Raw genomic sequence first — 21162 nt, 5'->3', positions numbered from 1 at the left:
GTGTATAAAGAAATGCAGAAAAACATGGTCACAGAAGCGTTGGTAACGGTTGTTTCAGTAGAGGTTTTTAAGTGACTTGAATTTTCTTGTACTTTCATGAGCTAACATTTGCTAAAATGAATATGTATTTACATAACAAAAACGTGGCTAGGTTTTGAAATGGGGAAATAGACAAAAAATTGAACTATCTCACTTTCTCTCTGTTCACTTCTATTTTATAAGTTCACTTTGGAATGAATGATTGAGATTCCTTTTAAATTTTTTCATTAATTCAACAAATATTTTTGAGCATTTGCTAAATGGCAGACACAGTGATTTAAAGACATGGGCTTCTCTATGCACCTATATTAAACTGTAAAGCTGAGCACATTAAGCAAGTTCTTTACTGCATAGCTCTAGTTGCTGCTGGTGGATTTTAAGATAAAGTCCAAATGCTACACTGGAACACAAAAGGAACCTCCTGGCCTGGCCCCTGCACAGCTCACCAGGACTCATCCTTTGCCACTCGAACCTTTCTAAACTACTGTGGCTCCTTGAAATCTCACCATGATTTATCTTGGCTCTAAGGCTGTCCTCATGCTGATCCTTCTGCATAGAAAATTGTCTCCTTTTCCATTAACTCTCATCCTCCATTCACATGGCTGACTCCTATTCATCCTTCATTCTTTAGCTTCATCCATTCAGCTCAGAAGTCACCTTTTCCAGGAATCTTTTCCTGATATGACCCCATTATACCCTGTGCATGCTTTTAGCATAGAAACAAAAAATTGCCACATTACAGGCTATTGATTCATAGATATAAGCACTAGACCATGAGCTCCTGGAGGGCAGAGAACCCTGTTTAGCTTATTTCCTCAGTTCCTCACATTGGACAATAACCAAGTATGTACTCAAAAAATAGCTTTGAGTGAATAAATGAGAGGACCCTCGCTCTAGTGAGTTTACTTTCTTAAGGCTTCCCCACTGCACTATTTATAGTCAAATCCTGTGGCTCTCCTCCATAGCCTCTAACACCATCGTCTACACGTTCCTTCTCAGAAATCCTCTTTTCCTTGATTTCTGCGACAACATATTCTTTTTTGTATTCTTCAGGCTCCCGAAATCTCTCCTTGTTTTTTTAAATATATATTTTTTTCCTTACCCCCTCAAATATTGATAATTTCCAAGGCTTGATCTTCAGACTTTGTCTCTTCACTCTGCATTTTCCCTTGAAGACACTGCCCACACCCACAGCTCCAATGACTCACTCTTAACCCAAGTAGATGTTACCTAAGCCTTTGAGACTAGCTCTGACTTTAATTCTGAATTTCCAAGCTAGCTTGCTCACAGCCAAATGGCCACAAAGATGTACTGCAGGAAACTGAGCTTAGCATATCTCAAGCATTACTCATTTTTCTTGGCAATCCCTCCCCCCAACAGCATGTGCACGCGTGTTCACACCCACACACACTCACAATGTTTTCTACCTTCTGCAGTTCTTACCCTGATTATCAGTTTTATGTTCCTACTGTATTAGGCCAAAAACACTAGCATATAATTTTTACCCTTCTTTTCTAACTCTCTACATTCAACAAATTGAAAATGTTTGCCAATCTTACCCTGCTCAAGTTTAATCTCACAACTCTTTTCTTTATATTAAAAAGTAAAAATAATATGAAAATTTCAAACACATAAGAAAATTCTGAAAATATTACGACAAACATTTCTGCTGTATTGGATTCAAAGGCATTTTGTTCTCCAAGAAATAAAATGTTACAATCCCTGTTAAAACAACCCTACGCCTTCCTTTTCCCTTACTCCTCCCTACATTAACTGCCAATCTGAAGTTAATTTATATTTTTCCTATCTCATGCAATTAAACAAATGTAAAAGCAAGAAATGTATTAAGCTTGAAAAATAAAGATCTATAGGTGAAAAAATACTGTATTCATAATAAGCTTCTTGATTCAGAAATGGGTGATATTTTTTTCTTCTTTTTTTTAATTATTGTACTTTAAGTTTTAGGGTACCGGTGCACAATGTGCAGGTTTGTTACATATGTATCCATGTGCCATGTGGGTGTGCTGCATCCATTAACTCGTCATTTAGCATTAGGTGTATCTCCTAATGCTATCCCTCCCCCCTCCCCCCACCCCACAACAGTCCCCGGAGTGTGATGTTCCCCTTCCTGTGTCCATGTGTTCTCATTGTTCAATTCCCACCTATGAGTGAGAACATCTGGTGTTTGGTTTTTTGTCCTTGGGATAGTTTACTGAGAAGGATGATTTCCGGTTTCATCCATGTCCCTAAAAAGGACATGAATTCATCATTTTTATGGCTGCATAGTATTCCATGATGTATATATGCCACATTTTCTTAATCCAGTCTATCGTTGTTGGACATTTGGGTTGGTTCCAAGTCTTTGCTATTGTGAATAGTGCCACAATAAACATACGTGTGCATGTGTCTTTATAGCAGCATGATTTATAGTCCTTTTGGTATATACCCAGTAATGAGGTGGCTGGGTCAAATGGTATTTCTAGTTTGAGATCCCTGAGGAATCGCCACACTGACTTACACAATGGTTGAACTAGTTTACAGTCCCACCAACAGTGTGGGACTGTAAACTAGTTTCCTATTTCTCCACATCCTCTCCAGCACATGTTGTTTGCTGACATTTTAATGATGGCCATTCTAACTGGTGTGAGATGGTATCTCATTGTGATTTGCATTTTGATTTGCATTTCTCTGATGGCCAGTGATGATGAGCATTTTTCCATGTGTTTCTTGGCTGCATAAATGTCTTCTTTTGAGAAGTGTCTGTTCATGTCCTTCACCCACTTTTTGATGGGGTTGTTTGTTTTTTTCTTGTAAATTTGTTTGAGTTCATTGTAGATTCTGTATATTAGCCCTTTGTCAGATGAGTAGGTTGCAAAAATTTTCTCCCATTCTGTAGGTTGCCTGTTCACTCTGATGGTAGTTTCTTTTGCTGTGCAGAGCTCTTTAGTTTAATTAGATCCCATTTGTCAATTTTGGCTTTTATTGCCATTGCTTTTGGTGTTTTAGACATGAAGTCCTTGCCCATGCCTATGTTCTGAATGGTAATGCCTAGGTTTTCTTCTAGGGTTTTTATGGTTTTAGGTCTAACATTTAAGTCTTTAATCCATTTTGAATTAATTTTTGTATAAGGTGTAAGGAAGGGATCCAGTTTCAGCTTTCTACATATGGCTAGCCAGTTTTCCCAGCACCATTTATTAAATAGGGAATCCTTTCCCCATTTCTTGTTTTTGTCAGGTTTGTCAAAGATCAGATAGTTGTAGATATGCGGCATTATTTCTGAGGGCTCTGTTCTGTTCCATTGATCTATGTCTCTGTTGTGGTACCAGTACCATGCTGTTTTGGTTACTGTAGCCTTGTAGTATAGTTTGAAGTCAGGTAGCGTGATGCCTCCAGCTTTGTTCTTTTGGCTTAGGATTGACTTGGCAATGTGGGCTCTTTTTTGGTTTCATATGAACTTTAATGTAGTTTTTTCTAATTCTGTGAAGAAAGTCATTGGTAGCTTGATGGGGATGGCATTGAATCTATAAATTACCTTGGGCAGTATGGCCATTTTCACGATATTGATTCTTCCAACCCATGAGCATGGCATGTTCTTCCATTTGTTTGTATCCTCTTTTATTTCATTGAGCAGTGGTTTGTAGTTCTCCTTGAAGAGGTCCTTCACGTCCCTTGTAAGTTGGATTCCTAGGTATTTTATTCTCTTTGAAGCAATTGTGAATGGGAGTTCACTCATGATTTGGCTCTCTGTTTGTCCATTATTGGTGTATAAGAATGCTTGTGATTTTTGTACATTGATTTTGTATCCAGAGACTTTGCTGAAGTTGCTTATCAGCTTAAGGAGATTTTGGGCTGAGACAATGGGGTTTTCTAGATATACAATCATGTCATCTGCAAACAGGGACAATTTGACTTCCTCTTTTCCTAATTGAATACCCTTTATTTCCTTCTTCTGCCTAATTGCCCTGGCCAGAACTTCCAACACTATGTTGAATAGGAGTGGTGAGAGAGGGCATCCCTGTCTTGTGCCAGTTTTCAAAGGGAATGCTTCCAGTTTTTGCCCATTCAGTATGATATTGGCTGTGGGTTTGTCATAGATAGCTCTTATTATTTTGAGATACATCCCATCAATACCTAATTTATTGAGAGTTTTAACATGAAGGTTGTTGAATTTTGTCAAAGGCCTTTTCTGCATCTATTGAGATAATCATGTGGTTTTTGTCTTTGGTTCTGTTTATATGCTGGATTACATTTATTCATTTGCATATGTTGAATCAGCCTTGCATCCCAGGGATGAAGCCCACTTGATCATAGTGGATAAGTTTTTGATGTGCTGCTGGATTCGGTTTGCCAGTATTTTATTGAGGATTTTTGCATCAATGTTCATCAAGGATATTGGTCTAAAATTCTCTTTTGGTTGTGTCTCTCCCCGGCTTTGGTATCAGGATGATGCTGGCCTCATAAAATGAGTTAGGGAGGATTCTCTCTTTTTCTATTGATTGGAATAGTTTCAGAAGGAATGTTACCAGTTCCTCTTGTACCTCTGGTAGAATTCGGCTGTGAATCCATCTGGTCCTGGACTCTTTTTTGTTGATAAGCTATTGATTATTGCCACAATTTCAGAGCCTGTTATTGGTCTATTCAGAGATTCAACTTCTTCCTGGTTTTGTCTTGGGAGGGTGTATGTGTCGAAGAATTTATCCATTTCTTCTAGATTTTCTAGTTTATTTGCATAGAGGTGTTTGTAGTATTCTCTGATGGTAGCTTGTATTTCTGTGGGATCAGTGGTGATATCCCCTTTATCATTTTGATAGACCGCTAGCAAGATTAATAAAGAAGAAAAGACAGAAGAATCAAATAGATGCAGTAAGAAATGGGTGATATTTATATAATTACAAGTAATATATTTGTAGGAATAGGAGGTGATTTGTGATAGAGAAATTGTATAAGAACTAAATTCTTATTCAACACTTCCTTTTAACTTCCTCTTTTGATGCCCTAATTCTGGAATTCACTTGGTTAATTGTAATTGCAGTGACTTCCTAACTGGCTCCTGCCTATGTCTCCTAGGTTATCACTCTAAAGCATAGCATGGAACATGTCACTTCTCCTGTTCAAAAACCTTTGATTATTCTATTTGGATTTGTCCTCTGTAACCTGGCATCAGTCTCTCTTTCTAGACTCTCTCCCTCTTCACTGGGGGATTCTCAAGCTCAGCAGTATTGACATTTTGGGTCAGAAGATTCTTTGTTGTGGGGCTGTCCTGTACATTGCAGGATGTTGAGCATCATTCTTGCCCTCTACCCCTAGGTGCTAGTAGCAAACCCTTTTCACCCCAAGTTGTGACAATCAAAAATATCTCCAGACATTGCCAAATGTCCCCTAGGGAGCAAAACCTCTCTCTCTTTTGGTGTGTGTGTCTCTCTCATGTAGACACCCACACTCACACACTCAGTATCCCTAGCAAACCATTACTCTAAGCCATAACCCTTACCTACATTGTTTAATCTCACAAACCATACATATCTTAGATTCAGATTATAAGGAAATGCTTGCTGTTCTTTTGAATCCCAACATGTGATTAGTACCAGGGCTGAAACTGAATCCCAGGAGGCTGAGTTTTGCCTTGGCTAAAAGCTACATTTGGGGGGAAGCTAGAATTAAAGTTCAGAAAAATAAAGCCTTTGACTGCAAGTGAAGGGGATATACACACTGATAAAAAGAGAACAGCTTAAATATTTCCCAGAAACTCCCATGGAAGTGGGTGGTAAAACTCAGTGAGAAGCAAGAATGGAGAATGAGAAGCTGTGATAAAGAAGAGGCTATGAGAGTTTGCAGCATTGATAATAATAGCTAACATTTGAGTATTTACTATGTGTCAGACACTTACAGTGCTTAATCTCAAAACAAATTTCTAAAGTCTGTATTATTACAATTGCCATTTTACAGATGAAAAAACTACAGTACTAAGAAATAGAGATTTTTCCAAAAGTCCCAAAGTTAGTAATGAGCAGAGCTGGGATTCAAACACAGAGACTTTGGCTCTGGAGCCTGACATCTTACCTTTAACATCACACTTTCTTTTATAAAGAATTGCTTTCCTGAGCCCAGTTTTCTTAGCCTAAAGTAAATGAGGTCTTGGCCTGTGTGGGCCTCCCTGCTACAGATTACAGGGCATTCAGAACCATTTCTTCACCTCTTCCCAAGCTGCATGGGTTAAGTGTGACACCAGTCCACTGAGGTACTGAGCTCTAGAAGGTTTTGGTTAGCAGCTGTAAAGGATGCCATAAAGTAGCTTTGAATGTCTAGTCCCTCCACTGCCCTCATGCCCTGAGTGAAAATTCACTTTAAGTTTCCAAAACTTCCTCTTTGAACCTTCACATTGTCTTCCTACGCTGACCTTGGATCCTCCTGTCCCATCATTGGGATGTATCTCCTAGGAGCTGATGCTCAGAAGCATCTCCACATCCTCCCTAAAGTGCTTGTTTTATTTTTGTCATAGAAAATACAAGATAAAAACTGCTTTTCCTGTTCCAAGTATCCAATTAGCACTGACCCAAATAAGGTGCCAATAAATTGTAGCTAACCGTGAACATGTATTGAAGGTCAACTATTGACAAGGCATTGTGCCAAGCACTATACATGCAGCCTTTCTTTCAATGCTCACAGTAGCTCCTGAGGTATTATTATCCCCATTTTATAGAGTCGGAAAAGGAGGTTCAGGGAGCTAAAATACTCTGCTTGATGTCACATGGCAAATAAGCCTTGGAGCTAGTCCACAAACTCAAGCACTCTGACTCTAGAGTCCACACTCTAAATATTAGTTGGGTAAAAAGTTAATAATTTTGAGGGTTACTTTTTGGCAAGCTTGGCTTTGTCAATAGGCTAACATCTGGACCATCTGTATAGTGGTCAAGGATCCTTGAGAAATGGTGCCTCACTCCAGATGCCCTAGCAGAAGTCACAAGGCATCCTCCCCACTCTTCCCTGCAGCCTCTCTTAGTTTCTTATGTCAAAGGTCTCGCTCCAGTTGGACCTACTCTTTCCAGTTCTGGCTTCCTGTCTAGGGACTGCCTCCAGTTCCACACTCTAGAGCATGTACGATTGGCAGTTCCTGCTGCCAATTAAAACTCTTGCTCAGTTCTCAGCCCCACCCCTCTCCCCAGATTCCCTTGTCTTTTCTCGGAATGGTCCTCAGAGGGTCCTTCCAGGGTTCCAACACTATAGTTTTCAGTAAGGAACCGAATTTGCACCTAAAGGAAGCACGTGACTGCTATGCAGGGTGGCTTTCATACAAAAGAGCCTACAGACACATGGAGAAGAAGGCCAGTCCGAAGAGAATGCAGAAGCTGGACTTTGGAGAAGAGGCCAACAAATGCTAGAAGTGTGTCCACTAAGGGTGGAAGTCAGGAAGAGTCAAGGCTAGCCGGTTTCTCTGGACCATTGCCCATCCCATCCCCCACTTCCCCTTATCCTGCAGGCTGGAAGTGCATGAGAATGGGGAGCTGCCATCTCGGTCTCCTCACGCCTGACAAACATTCTGGGGGCCTGTGTTCAGGCTGTGGCTTTGGATTCTGCCCACTGTTTCCACCTCCCCCACCCCTTGAAGGACATCCAAGTGTGATATGTGTGAACTGGAGCCAGACTGGCCTACTGCCTGTGCCTGAGCTCTCCTGGTGGCATTTTGAAGAGGAAATAGTTCGGGCCTCTGATACTCTGGCTCTACCCAGTAAGCCCAGGTGTGGAGACCCCCTTTGAAAAGCCTACTTGCCTTAGTCCCTCTAGTGCCATTGTCTTTGAAGTGAGGTTGGAAGAAGCTTTTTTCTCTTACACTGTGTCTCCTCAGTGAAGAGGATCCTACAGTGGAGGAGAAATAGTGTCTTGACTTCCTGGTCAGTCCCTTAAGGCCCTCATTTTCCAGGACACTCCTCTCAGGCCAAGTCATTCTGTCTCCTCTGGTGAGATCACAACCCCTAGGGACAGGCCAGCTGCTGGTGGGACTTCTCCTGGGAGAAATGGCTTCAGTGCTTTGAAAGGCTGAAGCCATTTCTCCCAGGGAAGGTGAGTCAGAGAAGGAGGCCCTTGAGATAGCAAAGCAGGAGGGGTTGGTCAGCTTTAGAGGGGAACAGGAGGCTCTTTCTATTGGAAGTTAGAAGCTGAGAACCATGGCAAAAGGACCACTTTAGAGTGAAAGGGTCTATGGAGAAAGACAACTGGTGTTCTCAGTCCTTCCCCAACTCAACTCTTCCCCCAAAGCTTTACAACAGTGGATCACTGTGCCCTGCTCGACCATCACAGACACAGACAGCCACAGCTCTGCAAGTGCATGGGAGAGATAGCCCAGTTGTGGTGAAGGTGCAGGACCCACTGAGCTACATCGTGGAAAATGTTGAGGCAATGACCTGGGTATCTGACATCCAGGAAGACCTATGTCCCAGGCCATAGATCTTAACTGCCTTTGCTTCTCAAGATGTCTGTCCTGCCAAAAGCTGCGTAGGAACCCAGTGTTCCTCATGCATTTCTATATCAGAGGGTGTATAGAATACTCTAGGGCTGCCCTTCAGACTCTGCCTTTGTTTTAGTTTCTCCCTTCTGCCCTTTGTTAGAGCTTCTGGATACCCTAGGAATTTACCTATTCCAGGGCTGCCATGTGATGATGACAAGCAGTGATAGAACCCATTCATTTTGGGGAATGCTCATGGGATCCTGTCCTGACTGAGCCACCTAACTGGTGCTGCTGACAGAGGGTGCAGGCAGTCATGGTGTGTCTTGGTCTGGCTCTGGAGAGTTGGGGCTGGAGAGGTATGTCCTCACATTTAACTCCAGAGCAAAGCGAGGCACCTGTACCAGATGCCATTTTGCCCTGCTGAAGTACTTCCTTGCCTATTCCATCCTCCTGGAGTCAAAGGCTGGTGCCACATTGCTCTCACCAGCTGTTGTACCTTCTGGTGAGGAAGATTCTAGAGACCCCACCTTCCCCCAATGAGAGAAGTCTTATGCCTTAAATAGTTTACCAAGATTTGAAATCTCATTCTTGTTTTGAGTTCAGAGAGTATATTTTCTTATATTCAGCTAGAAAATGTCATAAATAAATAGTGGTTAGGTTTTTAGCAAAATGTGTTGTAAATAAATAGTGGCTAGTTTTCTAGGTAAGTCTATCCCTGCCAGGTTGACATTACTATAGTTGAAATGGTATACTTTCACTAAAAATAATAAAAGACAATATTGTAGAATCAGATTGTATTTACTTCAAAAACCATATCATTTTCAATATGAGATACTATCAATGAAGTTCTTGAGATTATTGGCCGGGCTTGGGAGTCTCACCTCAAGAGTTAGAGGTAGAAAGCATTGCCTACTGGCTGATTGCAAGGATCAGGGGAAAGGTGAAGTGGGAAGACTACTGACCCCTCAAAAAGTGAGGGGCATGATGGGATGCAGAAACTGGCAGTGTCACGAGGGAGGAAATGGCCTGTCTCAAGATCTAGTTCTGCCATTTACTGGTTATGTGGCCTACTGGTTAAATAAAGAAGAGTTAAATAATACTATTTCTACAGGTTTAATGAGGGAATAGCATGACATATAATGCTTTTAGAAGATTTCTGTGGTGTATGGAGCTGAGTGGTGAATGACTTTGAAGGCTAAAAGACCAAGATGTGCCTCACCTGTAAAATGGGAGTAGTCTAATGTGTATAAAGTACTTAGCCTGGTGCCCAGCATATGATGGCAAGTGGTAGCTGCTGTAAGTGACATTATTATATTACCATTCTTGACTTCCCCAAGGAGGCTGATTCCCTTTTGCCATGCCTACACACTGTTCCATTCTACAAGAGCCAAGATTCTATTTCTGCTTGACTTAGAGAATGGAAATGGGATGGTGGAGCATGGTGGTCTTCTCAGAGCAGGTAGGTATTGAATCAGGTCCTGAAGATGTGAAGCCACCACACCAGTCATTGGGATAGAAGAAGGGTAGGAACAGGGAATGAGGAGTTCAGGAATTACTTTATCCAAAGAGTCCACAAAAGAGATGAAAAGAGCAGGGAAAGAAGGAATGCAAGGTGAGACATAGAGGAGGGGAGAGGTAAGCTTTATTTAGAAGTCTATGTTAAGGACACTACAAACTCTTGCCAGTGTTTATTCCTATATAAGTGTTATTCCACCAGTCGAACTGTCAAGTAGTAGTGTGTAGCCTAATCGTTTGGCCTTCCCTGTCTGTTATGCTGAAATATTATCTCATAAGTCTTTCATGGAAAACTTACTGCATGAGCTATGGAATGGTGGGCAGATCACATTCTCCAGGGACTCCATCTACCTCTTCTAAAAGATCTGTCAAACTTAGGCCCCTTCTCTTGTTAAAAGATCTAACTTAGGCCTCTTCTCTTGTGTTTCTGAAGGCTGTAGTTTTTGTAGCTATTACTTTGACCCCTTTAAATGAGCCTCGCATCAGGTCTCACTGTGACAGAACATGAACAATACCACTCACACAGCCGAGCTTGGGCTTCAAGTCTCTAATCTGCTGCTACCTGGCTGGGTGACCCAGGGCAAATGACTTAACCTGAGATCCTACTTCATTTTTAAATTGGAGGTGCTGGACTCCAGGATCTCAAAATGTCTTTCCCACTTTGACATTCTACCTGCTTCTCTTTCACGTAAGAAATGTCCCGTTCCTAGCCTTTCTATTTTTCTTCTGCATGATTTTGTCTCCCTTAGAGTAATAAAGGAGAGGCCAGAGGTTAGGCAAGCAGCAAAATTTAATACTAGAAATATGACAGTAAATTAGAATCATTTATGTTCCAAGTCTCCTGAAAACTGATTAAAATCTTCCTTTGGCCACGAGGGTGGGTGGGGACTATAAGAAGCACCAGAAATACTGTTTGGCCTCAATCAAAGAAGGCTATCGGATGTGGGGAGAGGAACATTGGTTCTTCTTCTCTTTCAAGGCACATTCATTTTTTGAAACACATTTATTTTTTGAGTCTTATGCATGCTTTCCGAATGGCTTCTCAGAGCTCCTTCCTGAGAATAGTGTGACTGAACCACTACAGGGTGGGGTTTTAAATACGAGGACTCTTGGTGCTAGGTCATGTGTCCCCAGGCAAGGCCCTTTACCTTTCTGGAAGTATTGTACACATTGCCAAGGGCCTGTGCAGTGCAAATTTACCAAACTGATTTTACCAAATTTACCATGTCCCTTGGGACAATATAGAAAAGTGGTTAGGAGAACCAGCCTTGGAAGCCAGGCAGATCTAGGTTGAAATTCCAGCCCTGCCTCTGAATAGCTGTAGAAGTTTGGGCAAGTAATATAACCTCCCCAACCCTTTATTCTCCACTTGTAAATGGAATAAAAAGTGTTTATACTTCAGAGAGTTGTGAACATCACACAAAATGAGGCAGTTATGTAGCCTGGCACTGCGCCTGACACATGTAAGTGCTCAAAAAAAATTAGCTCATATTATAGTCATGATTCGTGACCCCTAAGGGGCTGAAAATCAAGTGGAAAGAGTCAAGTTAAATGTCAGCTAAAATCAGTAGGTAATACAGATACTCAGAGAGGCCAAAATCAGTATGGGAGAGCATTGTAGGGAAGATGGGAATTGTATTGGTTCATAAAAAATTAAAATGTGATCAAGAGAAATAAAGGTACTTCGGGGAATAATAAGGACCATCCATTTATCCTTTTAACATGTATTTATTGAGAAGTCACTGTGTGTTAGATGCTGTCCTAAGTGCTGGAGTGGGTAAGATGCATTCTAGTAATGGATCAAATGATAAACTATGTAGCATAGGTAGTGACAAATGCTGCAAAGCGAAAAGCAGGGTAAGGGACATAAAAATCATGGCAGCAGGTGGGCTGGATGTAGTAAGAGACTTCCAACCAGATCCTGAAGTGAGAGCAAAAGCAATGTAGATTTCTACAGAAGGTGCTTTCCAGGCAGAAAGATGAGCAAGTGCAGTGGTCCTGGGACAAGATGGTGACTAGTGTGTCCAATGAACAGCAGGCAGGCCAGTGTGACTGCAGCAGAGGATGCCAGGGAGGAGGGGTACAGGATACCAGTGAAAGAGGCAGCTAGCTGCCAGATTGCAGACTTTACTCTAAGTATGGATGAAGTTCTGGGATATTTTGGAGCCGGAGAGTGGCAATGTCTGACTTCTTTTTAAAAATTTGACTCTGGCGGCTATACAGAGAGCAAATTATGTTGCTGGGGAGGGGGTACAAAAGGAGTAGAAATAAGGAACTGATAAAGATTGAGAGATATGGATAGAATGAATGACCTGGAGTGGAGCGATGGTGGAAAGTGGTTGGGTTCTATATTGTTACAGTACAGCCCATGGAATTTGCTGATGGGTTAGAGGTGGCGTTCTTAGCTTAGCTTGACTACTGGGTGAATGAAGGTGTCATGTAGGGAGATTGGAGGGATGAGGGAAGGAGCAGGTTGGGGAGCAGCAGCAGCAGAAGTTTGTGTATTCCTGATGGGCAGATGTTTTGAGTGTGGGGGAAGTGACATAGGCTTAATAGAAGACTGGCACACTGAGCTATAGGAGCAGCTTTCTGAAGTGGATTGGAACCACAAGGAAGGCCTCCAGTGCCAGGATGACTCTGGGCTCCAACCAAAAATAATGACATTTCACACCTCTGTACAGGAATGGCTGGCAGAGTCATTTCTGTGTGTTTGGAAATTCACCAGTCCCTTCATATGGAGCATGTCATTAATGCCCTCTCTAGCCCCAAAAGGTATAACCTGTCATTATCCCCACTTCCCAGACGAAGACACTGAGACAAAGGGGTTAAATAGCTCATCCAGAACCACCCATCTGGGGAGGATGGCGGTGAAGGTCTGGCTCTCTTGTCTCCTAGACCAGGGCCAGATGAGCTGCAGGGCCTCTCGGGAGAACTGGTGCTAGTGCTGCATGGTGGCCGCCCACCCATGTGAGAGTGGCCCAGGTGGCCTCTCCGAAGGCATTGCTGATTTAGAGGAATAGTCAGTGCCTCCAATTTCTACAGTAACAATGGTGCTGCGTAGGAGCTTCCCCGTGGAATCGTGGAATAGACCTTTTTTTTTTTCAGGCATTGATCCTGCCCCAGGGTGTTTTCCAGAACTTGCATGGCTCCCTAATTACCTAGTAATGCTGAGGGCTTATGAAAATGCTGTCATTTGTGTGAGAAGGGGAGGGAAGACTGAAAGAAGAAGAAAAAAAGCAGATAGAAAATGCTGTTAAACCTGGCAGTACTCCAGGGTGGGTAATTACATTCTGTGGGGTGTGTTCTTGCCACACACATAGTCTGTGGATTATTTTGGGAGCCTTCTGTATGAATTGTGCTAGAAAACATGAAAAAATATTATCATCATTATTTTTTAAAACATCTTTAAAAATAAGGCCTTTCTAAAGCCACAGAGGCACCCTCTCTCTGATTGCATTTTTCCAGTCGGTTAGCTGTCAGCAATCTGTTCTTAGATCATAAATTTGATGGTCCCCCCACCCCCTTGAATTGCTTTACACTAGAAACCTAAAGTGTTAAAGCCAGAAGAAACCTTGGTGAAACACCCATATTTTGCAGATGGAGAAACTAGTCCAAGAAAGGAAGGAACTTGCCAATACCACTGTCACAGGTAATAGGAGGTAGAGGAGAGAATGGGCCTCCCCAGACCTGACATCTGTCCTTTCTCTTCCTTACCCCAGCCCCTGCTGTCAAATGGAGTTACAGAGTGTCAGAACCAGAAGGGTCTGTAGCCATCACCACATCTAATCTTGTCATTTAATAGATGAGGAAACAGCCTTGTAGAGGAAATGGACTTGGCCCCTAAACTGATACTGCGCATGAGAAGTGGCTGGACTCTTGTCTCCAGGATTCCACTGGCACTCTGTGGCCTGTCAGTCAGATCAAGCTCAGAGGCACTACTCTTACCCTACCCCTTTTTTCCCTAAGCTTGCAATAAGGTACACCTAATATATATATATTCCATATTTCAGGGATGTCAGTATATTCCATATCCCATATATATATATATATTTCATATTTCTACTTTTCCTTGAAAAAAGAATCCGAGGATATAGCCACCCTAGAACTTGGCTCACTTCATTCATTTCCCTGCCTGGCTCAAGGAAGCATTTGCATTTGTAATCCCTGTCCAACACCATTCTCCTTGATTTGCAGTGTCAAAACAAAGCCAAAATAAGTAAATCTTAGACTGTTTTGGCTACATGGTAAGAGGACTTAAAGTATGCCAAAAATATGAGCTGGGATGGGTCATAATTAATTTGAGGAGTAGGTGCCATGCTGTCTCTGGAGCACAATTTGAGCAGCATTTGGAGGGCTTTTCCAATGGGATGTCAGCCACCTGGAGTTCCTCCATTAGATACTTAACTGCTGGACTTTAATGAGCACCCATCTTCAGATATCCCACTTTAAAACGTGAAAAGTCTTAAAAGATGATCAACTTAATTTTTCTTCAGTGTAATATAATGGGAGGGACGCTGCAGGGTCCTGGTGCCTAGTCCCTGGCATGCCAATCACTAGTCCCCTTAAGGAAGGTTTTTTGGCCTCAACGCTATTTGTATTTGGAACCAGATAATTCTTTTTTGTGGGGTGGATGCTCTGTGAATTGTAGGATGCTTAGTGGCATCCCTGGCCTTCACCCATGAGATTCCAGGGGTACAATTCCATAATTGTGAGGACCAAAAACATCTCTGGACATTTTTGCCAAATATCCCCTGGGGGAGAAAATTGCTGTCAGTTGAGAACTACTGTCTTAAGCTAATCATCTAGCCACTCTGAAGACTGATACTGGGAATGGCAAATAGGATTGGGGCCTCTAAGGAGAGACAGCATGATGAGCGAATAAAGGATGACGTCAAATAAGTTATTTAGGGAAATGAAGCTGTTTGGTAGGTAGTTCTAACCTTTGAGGATGAGGAAAAGAGAAAATCACCTTCTCCCAGTGGTCAATCTTTTCTTTTTCATGCACATGCCTGCTATTGTAACTAGCATACTAAAAATGCCCCCATGGCTTACAATGGTCCACCAGGAATTCAGTGGGTTCCAAATCCTGACGCTGACCTTCTCTAAGTTCCATGTTTCCCAGTACACTCTTCCCAGTTATGTATTGCCGGCTCCAGGCTTACAGAGCACATGGCATTCTTTCCTGCCTCCAGCCCTTGCTGGGGCTCTTTCCTTGGTTTGCATGTCCTTCCCAGTCCTCAGTTACTGCCTATAATTTCCTCATCCTTCACGGCTCAGCTCTTTTGAAGCCTCGCTGGATCCCCACAGACAGACACACTGGTTGCATCCTTCTTTGCTCCCCCACTGTTGTGTTTACATCTTTTAGAGCACTTGTCATGGTCTTTCTGGGTGACAGTTGTCCGGGTTCATCTGTCTTCTTCTTCTGTCACATTCACCTGCCTTGAGGCAGAGACTGCGTCTGATTCCTCTTCATATTGCCCAGCACCTGGCACTCTGTGAGATACAGAATAGGTTCCCCACCAACATTTGAAATGAAGAGAATTATAAAGAAACATGGAATAAACAGTTGAACCTAATGTAGTTTGACCTAGATGCCTACACTTGAAATATGTAAGTTCTATATTTAATCAGTGAACAACTATGTATTTAACAGACCGAGGGGAGCTATTGACCATACTTGAGCAGGGCAGTGACGTACACCTCTGTTTTAGGAAGATCTGCTTGACTATATGATTTATAATGACCATGGAAAATTCATGTTTTTGACTCCCTTAAAAGTCCCGTTTCTACAAAGTATGCAAAACAATTCTTACCTAATGCAGGGGGACATTGAGGTTTTGCTTGTAAAAGGTCTAAAGAGCTTCCTCTAAAAGGTGATTGCGACGTGTGAAGCCTTTAATGACAGCCTAATTATTATTATTACCAGGCACAAAGCTTAGGGAACCTGAAAGATCTCCAGGTACTATTCAAAGTAATAAGATACAAAAACTGAAAATGGAGAAATTAAAAGATGGAATCATTAAATCAGAGACTCTTAATGTTGGCAGAGACCTTAGAAGTGATCTTTCCTGATTCTGTTATCTCATCTTCCTACACTGATGCTTATTCTTCCTTTAGAAGGTTCCTACCCAGTGCTTGCTGCTATTAGAGCCTAAGAGTTAAGAGCTGGGGCCTGATGGTGGCATTTACTGTGTTTAAATCCCCAATCTATTTCATTAGCAGTGAAAACTTGGGGTGAGTTTTTAGACCTCTGTTTCTTCATCTATAAAATGGGCATGAGGCTACCTACACAGGTATTGTACAAATAAATGATGCAGGTGCATTGCTTAGCATGGTACCTGGCACATTCAAAATAGTGAATAAACATTAGCCTTAAAAATTATTTTAGCTAATTAATTAATATATGTGAAAATGCATAGGAAATCACAAAGCATTTGACCTCCAAGTTGTTCCTATTTGGGGGCTTCATTGTACATGGTCAGATATTTTTTACAAATCCCAGTCCTTGTAGCTGTCACTCAAGTCCACATGATATACAGTCCTGGTGAGGGAAGTGAAGAGTCTGTGGATAAAATGGCCTATTCATATGGCAAAGCAAAATAGAGTCCAAAGTCTATTATTTCTTTTTCTTACTAAAGACAAGGTTGACTTTCCTTTTCCTGGATCATCTCCTGTTGGACAGGAGTCCTGGCCAGGGCAGTAAGTCAACTGGTACCAGCCAAAGCACTCAAGTTTGTAGGTTGTACTGTACATCTTAGTAGGTCTGTGTCTTTATGACTTAATCCCAGGAGCCTTATCTTTTTCATCTGTAAAACAGGGCTCATGGCCACTTTACACTTTACACTTTGGAGTGAAGATAGATGGATAAAAATCTGTAAAGTTCCTTCAAAAATTGTATTCTGTGGCTGCTAGTGGCTGCTGCTTTGCATTTAACACTATTCTCCTAAACACAGTTGATCTCTCCACAGGTTATTTCAGCAGAAGCCCTGGTCCAGGAGAGTCTATGAAGTTTCAGCTTACACCAGACATGACCAGCATCCAGAGAGAATTGAAAGAAGCTTGAATCCTCTCACTAGAATCCCTGCAAAATGACTCATGTAATTGCTCTGTGTAAGTATCCTTAGTCTTTATTGTACACCCACACGATTCTGATGCTATAGACTCCTGTGGAATGCAGGGAAAGATAGAGGGGGCCCATTTTAAATGCCTAGGATTGAAAAGATACCACCATTTCACTTGTAAAGGTAGAAAGGGACTGTCAAGTACCTGGTCAAAATACCTGCCAGTCACTCCAGATCCTCCCTTATTTGTCTATCTGTCATTCCTTCCATTAGGAGAGAGAAAGCTTTTTTTTTTCCTTTAAATTTCATAGGAGGGATTTCTAGGGTCTTTCCCTCAGGAATTAGTTGTAGGAATAATTGGGCCAGTGGAGTGCAGGAGATATATCCAGCGCAGCCCATGCACTCCTAGAAAAAGTGACCTAGATCAAGCAGCTGGTGGATTGAGGACTATTGTGGGGACCCCCTGCCACCTACTGACTTACAGCTGAACCCACACTTCCAGCAGCTTCAGCCTGGGGGCTGGGGGAGGGGGCAGACCGAGCTCAGAAGGGCGGGGGAGGGTAAAGAGGACTGCGGGGTTGCCCCTTTCAGGACCAAGTGCCACGTGTCACCCCCCCGCCCCCCCACCTTTCTGCACACACAGAAAGGAGGATAAGGTGAGGACGGGAGGCAGGGGGAACAAGTAGGGAGGTCTGCTGTGGAACTCCAAGCTGGCTCGGTGGGTATTAGCATAGAGCTTGCTGCCTGTGTGAGTGTGAGGGGGAGAGCGAGAGAGAGCAAGGGAGGGAGAGAGAGGCAGGCTGCGAGGGGAGAGGAGAGGGAGTGGGGGAGCCAGCGCTCCAGCTAGCATGAGGACGGACTTCTTTTCCCGTGCTCAGTTAATCTGGCTGTCAGTTGGTGTTAACGCTGCAGTTTAAGTGCTCGGATTCCAAGGGAAACAGACAAACCTCACTGAAGGAAGGAAGCAAGCAAGAAAGGAAGGAACTGCAGGAGGAAAAGAACAGGCAGAACAGCGAGAAAAATAAAGGGAAAGGGGGGGAAACACCAAATCTATGATTGGACCTGGGCTTCTTTTTCGCCAATGCAAAAAGGAATATGCAGCACATTTTTGCCTTCTTCTGCACCGGTTTCCTAGGCGCGGTAGTAGGTGCCAATTTCCCCAACAATATCCAGATCGGTGAGTGAGGGGGCAGCCTGGGGAGGGACTTTTTGGGTCTGGCCAGGGATTTTTTGGGGGATAGGGGTTGCGTACCCCTTCCCCAGTACTGACTGTTGTGCTTGGCTCCCTAAAGCTGTGCTGCGGTAACAGAAGGGAGACTTGGGCTGACAGCCAGAGGAGGGGGCTTCTCCTGATCGGATGAGGGGCAGAGGGGAAGTGTTCGCACACACACACACACACCCCACTCACACTCCAGGCAAGAGCATGTGAAATGGAGGAACCATTGCTTTGGAGGAAAAAAAAAATCAGGCTGGAAAGGGTGGTGGGTGTTTAAGGAGTTAACTCTATTGCTTGGTAGATGGTGCTTGATTCCATTTTTAATGTAAGTATGTACTGTGTGTGTGTTTTCACGTGTGTGATTATATATTACATATGCACATATATATGTAATTGAAGGAGGCAGTGCTTTCTCTGCTGGGGGACAGAAAAGAGACCCTCTAGAAGAAGGAGTGAGGGGTGCTGGGTATATTGCAGCCACTGAAATAATGCCAGAAGGCCCCCACTCCAAGGCGGGTAGGCTCCCTCTCCTGTTCTGGACTCCTCCAGCTGCCTTCTCTTTGCTGTCTGCCATGCTGCACTGGTGGTCTCCACTCTCCTGATCCTGGAACTTCCTAGCCTGCCTTTTCTCCGTTCCTTCCTTGCCCCCTCCTCTTAGATTTCCTATCACAGAGGTCTACCTTTTACACACACAAACACACACACGTACACATGCTCCTTTCTCCTCCTGCTGGCTCTCCGTTATCCTTGTAATTGGGCTCCATCCTCTCAACTTGGAGGCAGGTTTCAACATGCTGCATGCTTTTTTTGTTCCCTATTTCCCCTTCTTAGTTGTTGCACTTCTCAAAGGCCCCGCCACCCTCCCTGTATTTCTGAGGGGACTGACAGGTATTGCTACTCCTGATAATCATGAGGGAACGCAAAACAAACAGAAGCAATAACACCAATCACAAAGCATGTCCACAAGGGCTTGGGGCTTCCGTGTGACCAGATTTCAGTGTTGTTTGTGTCCCGGAATGAAGCAAGCTGCTGTGTTTGGAAGCATCTTCGTTGGTTTGATTTCTAGTCCCTCTCCCCTGGTAGGGAGATAGGTCCACCAGGGAAAGTTCACATTGCTGGGAGTTTGTGCTCTTTTGTGAGTGTGTGTTTGAGGGGGGACGTGGTGCAATTGATATTTTGTCAGGCATACATGTGCTGCAGTACCCATCTCTTTCAGCCTCTCCAGCTAGCTGGCGGCTTGGAGTGGCCATGGAGTAACTTGCTTTGTTTCCTGACACCTGTTAAGCTACATCCTGAAGTGTGTACGTATCTGTGTGCTAGTGCCTTACACGCAAAACTTCCTGCCTTCAGGGGAGACACTTCCCTTGTAGCCCAGCCTGTGGCCTTCTACTCCCCAACCTCCCACCCTTTCTCTTTCATTCATTGCAGAGGAGGAGAAAGGGGACAAGGAAGTGTTTGGGGTGTGGTCATCTAGGGGGAAGGGGGAGCATCATAATCAAGAATTTTTTTTGTTTTTATTCTTTAAAATGGGGCACATGTACATGTGGAAATCACCGGCTCTTACATGTGGCATCGTTTACATTTGTGCTTATATACTACCTATCCTTTGTGGATTGGAAGTGTTTGTCTAGTGTATTTGTGTATATAGTAACTGGTATAAATGCATGAGGATGTTTTGTGTATGTGCTCATGTATCGCTGCAGATTTTTAAAATTATATTTAGCCCTAACTTGGTTGTTCAACTGATAAAGCCATTGCTACTGTTTTCAAAAAAAAAGAGATTGAAGCATTAAATTGTAGAACAAAATGCTGAAAATATCACTGCCATCAGGTAGTACTTGATTCTATTTGTGTGATCTATAACAAAAGGCTTGCAATCCATTTATTGGTTCTTAAAAACAAACACATACCCACTCTACAAGAAGTTAGAAGTGCGTTATGTTTGGACTGTGATTACTGTCAGATCTGAGATAAACTTCTATGTAAACATCATTATAGTTCAGTCTCTAGAAATGGCTGATTTTAATTCACAGAAATGTAATTGATTTACATGTTGACAGTAAATACAAAGGTAAGCCATGGGCTCTTGTTTCTCGGAACAGGCACCCCATCGGGCACCTTTACTATACCTTTTACTAGAATAGAATGTTTGTATCCTCTTGAGATGCCTAAGATCCCACATCTTTGAAGCACAAGTTTCCACCATGCAAACACACAATGGCAATCCCTTATGTAACAAGTCATTCCTAGGTAACTGGGATCATGAGTAGTGAAAGAATAAGCAAAACATAGTTTGCAGAAAAACAAGAGTTTTTAGAGAAAATGAATAATAAATCTTAGGGGCACTAGAATAGTTAAATTGCATGCAGGTCTTGCTAGGCCAAAGACTAGAAAGTGTCCAAGCAAACAGTTATAGTAATAGAGAAGCCCACAGGGTCCCAGAGCTAGATTTCAATCACCCTGCAGCACTGATTAGTACCTACTTCCCATAAGGCTCTCTGGTGAGAGATGGGGCTGATACAAGAAAAATTAGACGTGACGAGAGGGTGAGGGGGCTTATGTGTATGTTTATGTAAGAGAATAGCAGCTCCTAGGTGGTTTGCACAAGGGAGGAAGAAGAGAAATGGCACAAGTCTCCTGTTTTCTCTGACTTTAGCTGAGTTGAGGGGTACACAATCAAATGTTTGAGCAAAGTAATAGATATTAGAGGCCATTGTCACAAAAAAGCTCACCTGTAGGAGTTTAAGGGTCAGTGTCCAGTTAAGTCTATTTGAACTCTTATCTCTACCACTCAAGGCTACAGCTAGTTAGTTTGGCATGGGGAGAAGAAAAGGACTCATCTGGAGTGAGTTGTGAGGAGCTAAAACCTGTCTGTAGCCCATACACCA

General features: G+C 42.8%; 1 protein-coding gene across 10 annotated transcripts in view; it reads left to right on the top strand.

Moving 5' to 3' along the window:
- Positions 1 to 17718: 17718 nt before the first annotated feature.
- GRIA1 (glutamate ionotropic receptor AMPA type subunit 1) overlaps positions 17719 to 21162 on the top strand; it is a 318865-nt gene continuing 315421 nt past the window's right edge. For 2 of the 10 annotated variants that reach the window (XM_055285543.2, XM_055285544.2), the window contains exon 1: positions 17819 to 18235. In XM_055285543.2, coding sequence (XP_055141518.1) covers positions 18154 to 18235 — 82 coding nt within the window. In that variant the 5' untranslated portion in view covers positions 17819 to 18153. Of the gene's footprint in view, positions 17777 to 17818; positions 18600 to 19436; positions 19576 to 21162 lie in introns of those variants that run through there. The other 8 variants (XM_055285552.2, XM_055285548.2, XM_055285553.2 and 5 more) reach the window with 5 other exon arrangements.

The sequence above is a fragment of the Symphalangus syndactylus genome, chromosome 7 (assembly GCF_028878055.3).
Source record: "Symphalangus syndactylus isolate Jambi chromosome 7, NHGRI_mSymSyn1-v2.1_pri, whole genome shotgun sequence".
Taxonomy (NCBI): Eukaryota; Metazoa; Chordata; class Mammalia; order Primates; family Hylobatidae; genus Symphalangus; species Symphalangus syndactylus.
This window is presented reverse-complemented; position numbering and strand designations above follow the sequence as displayed.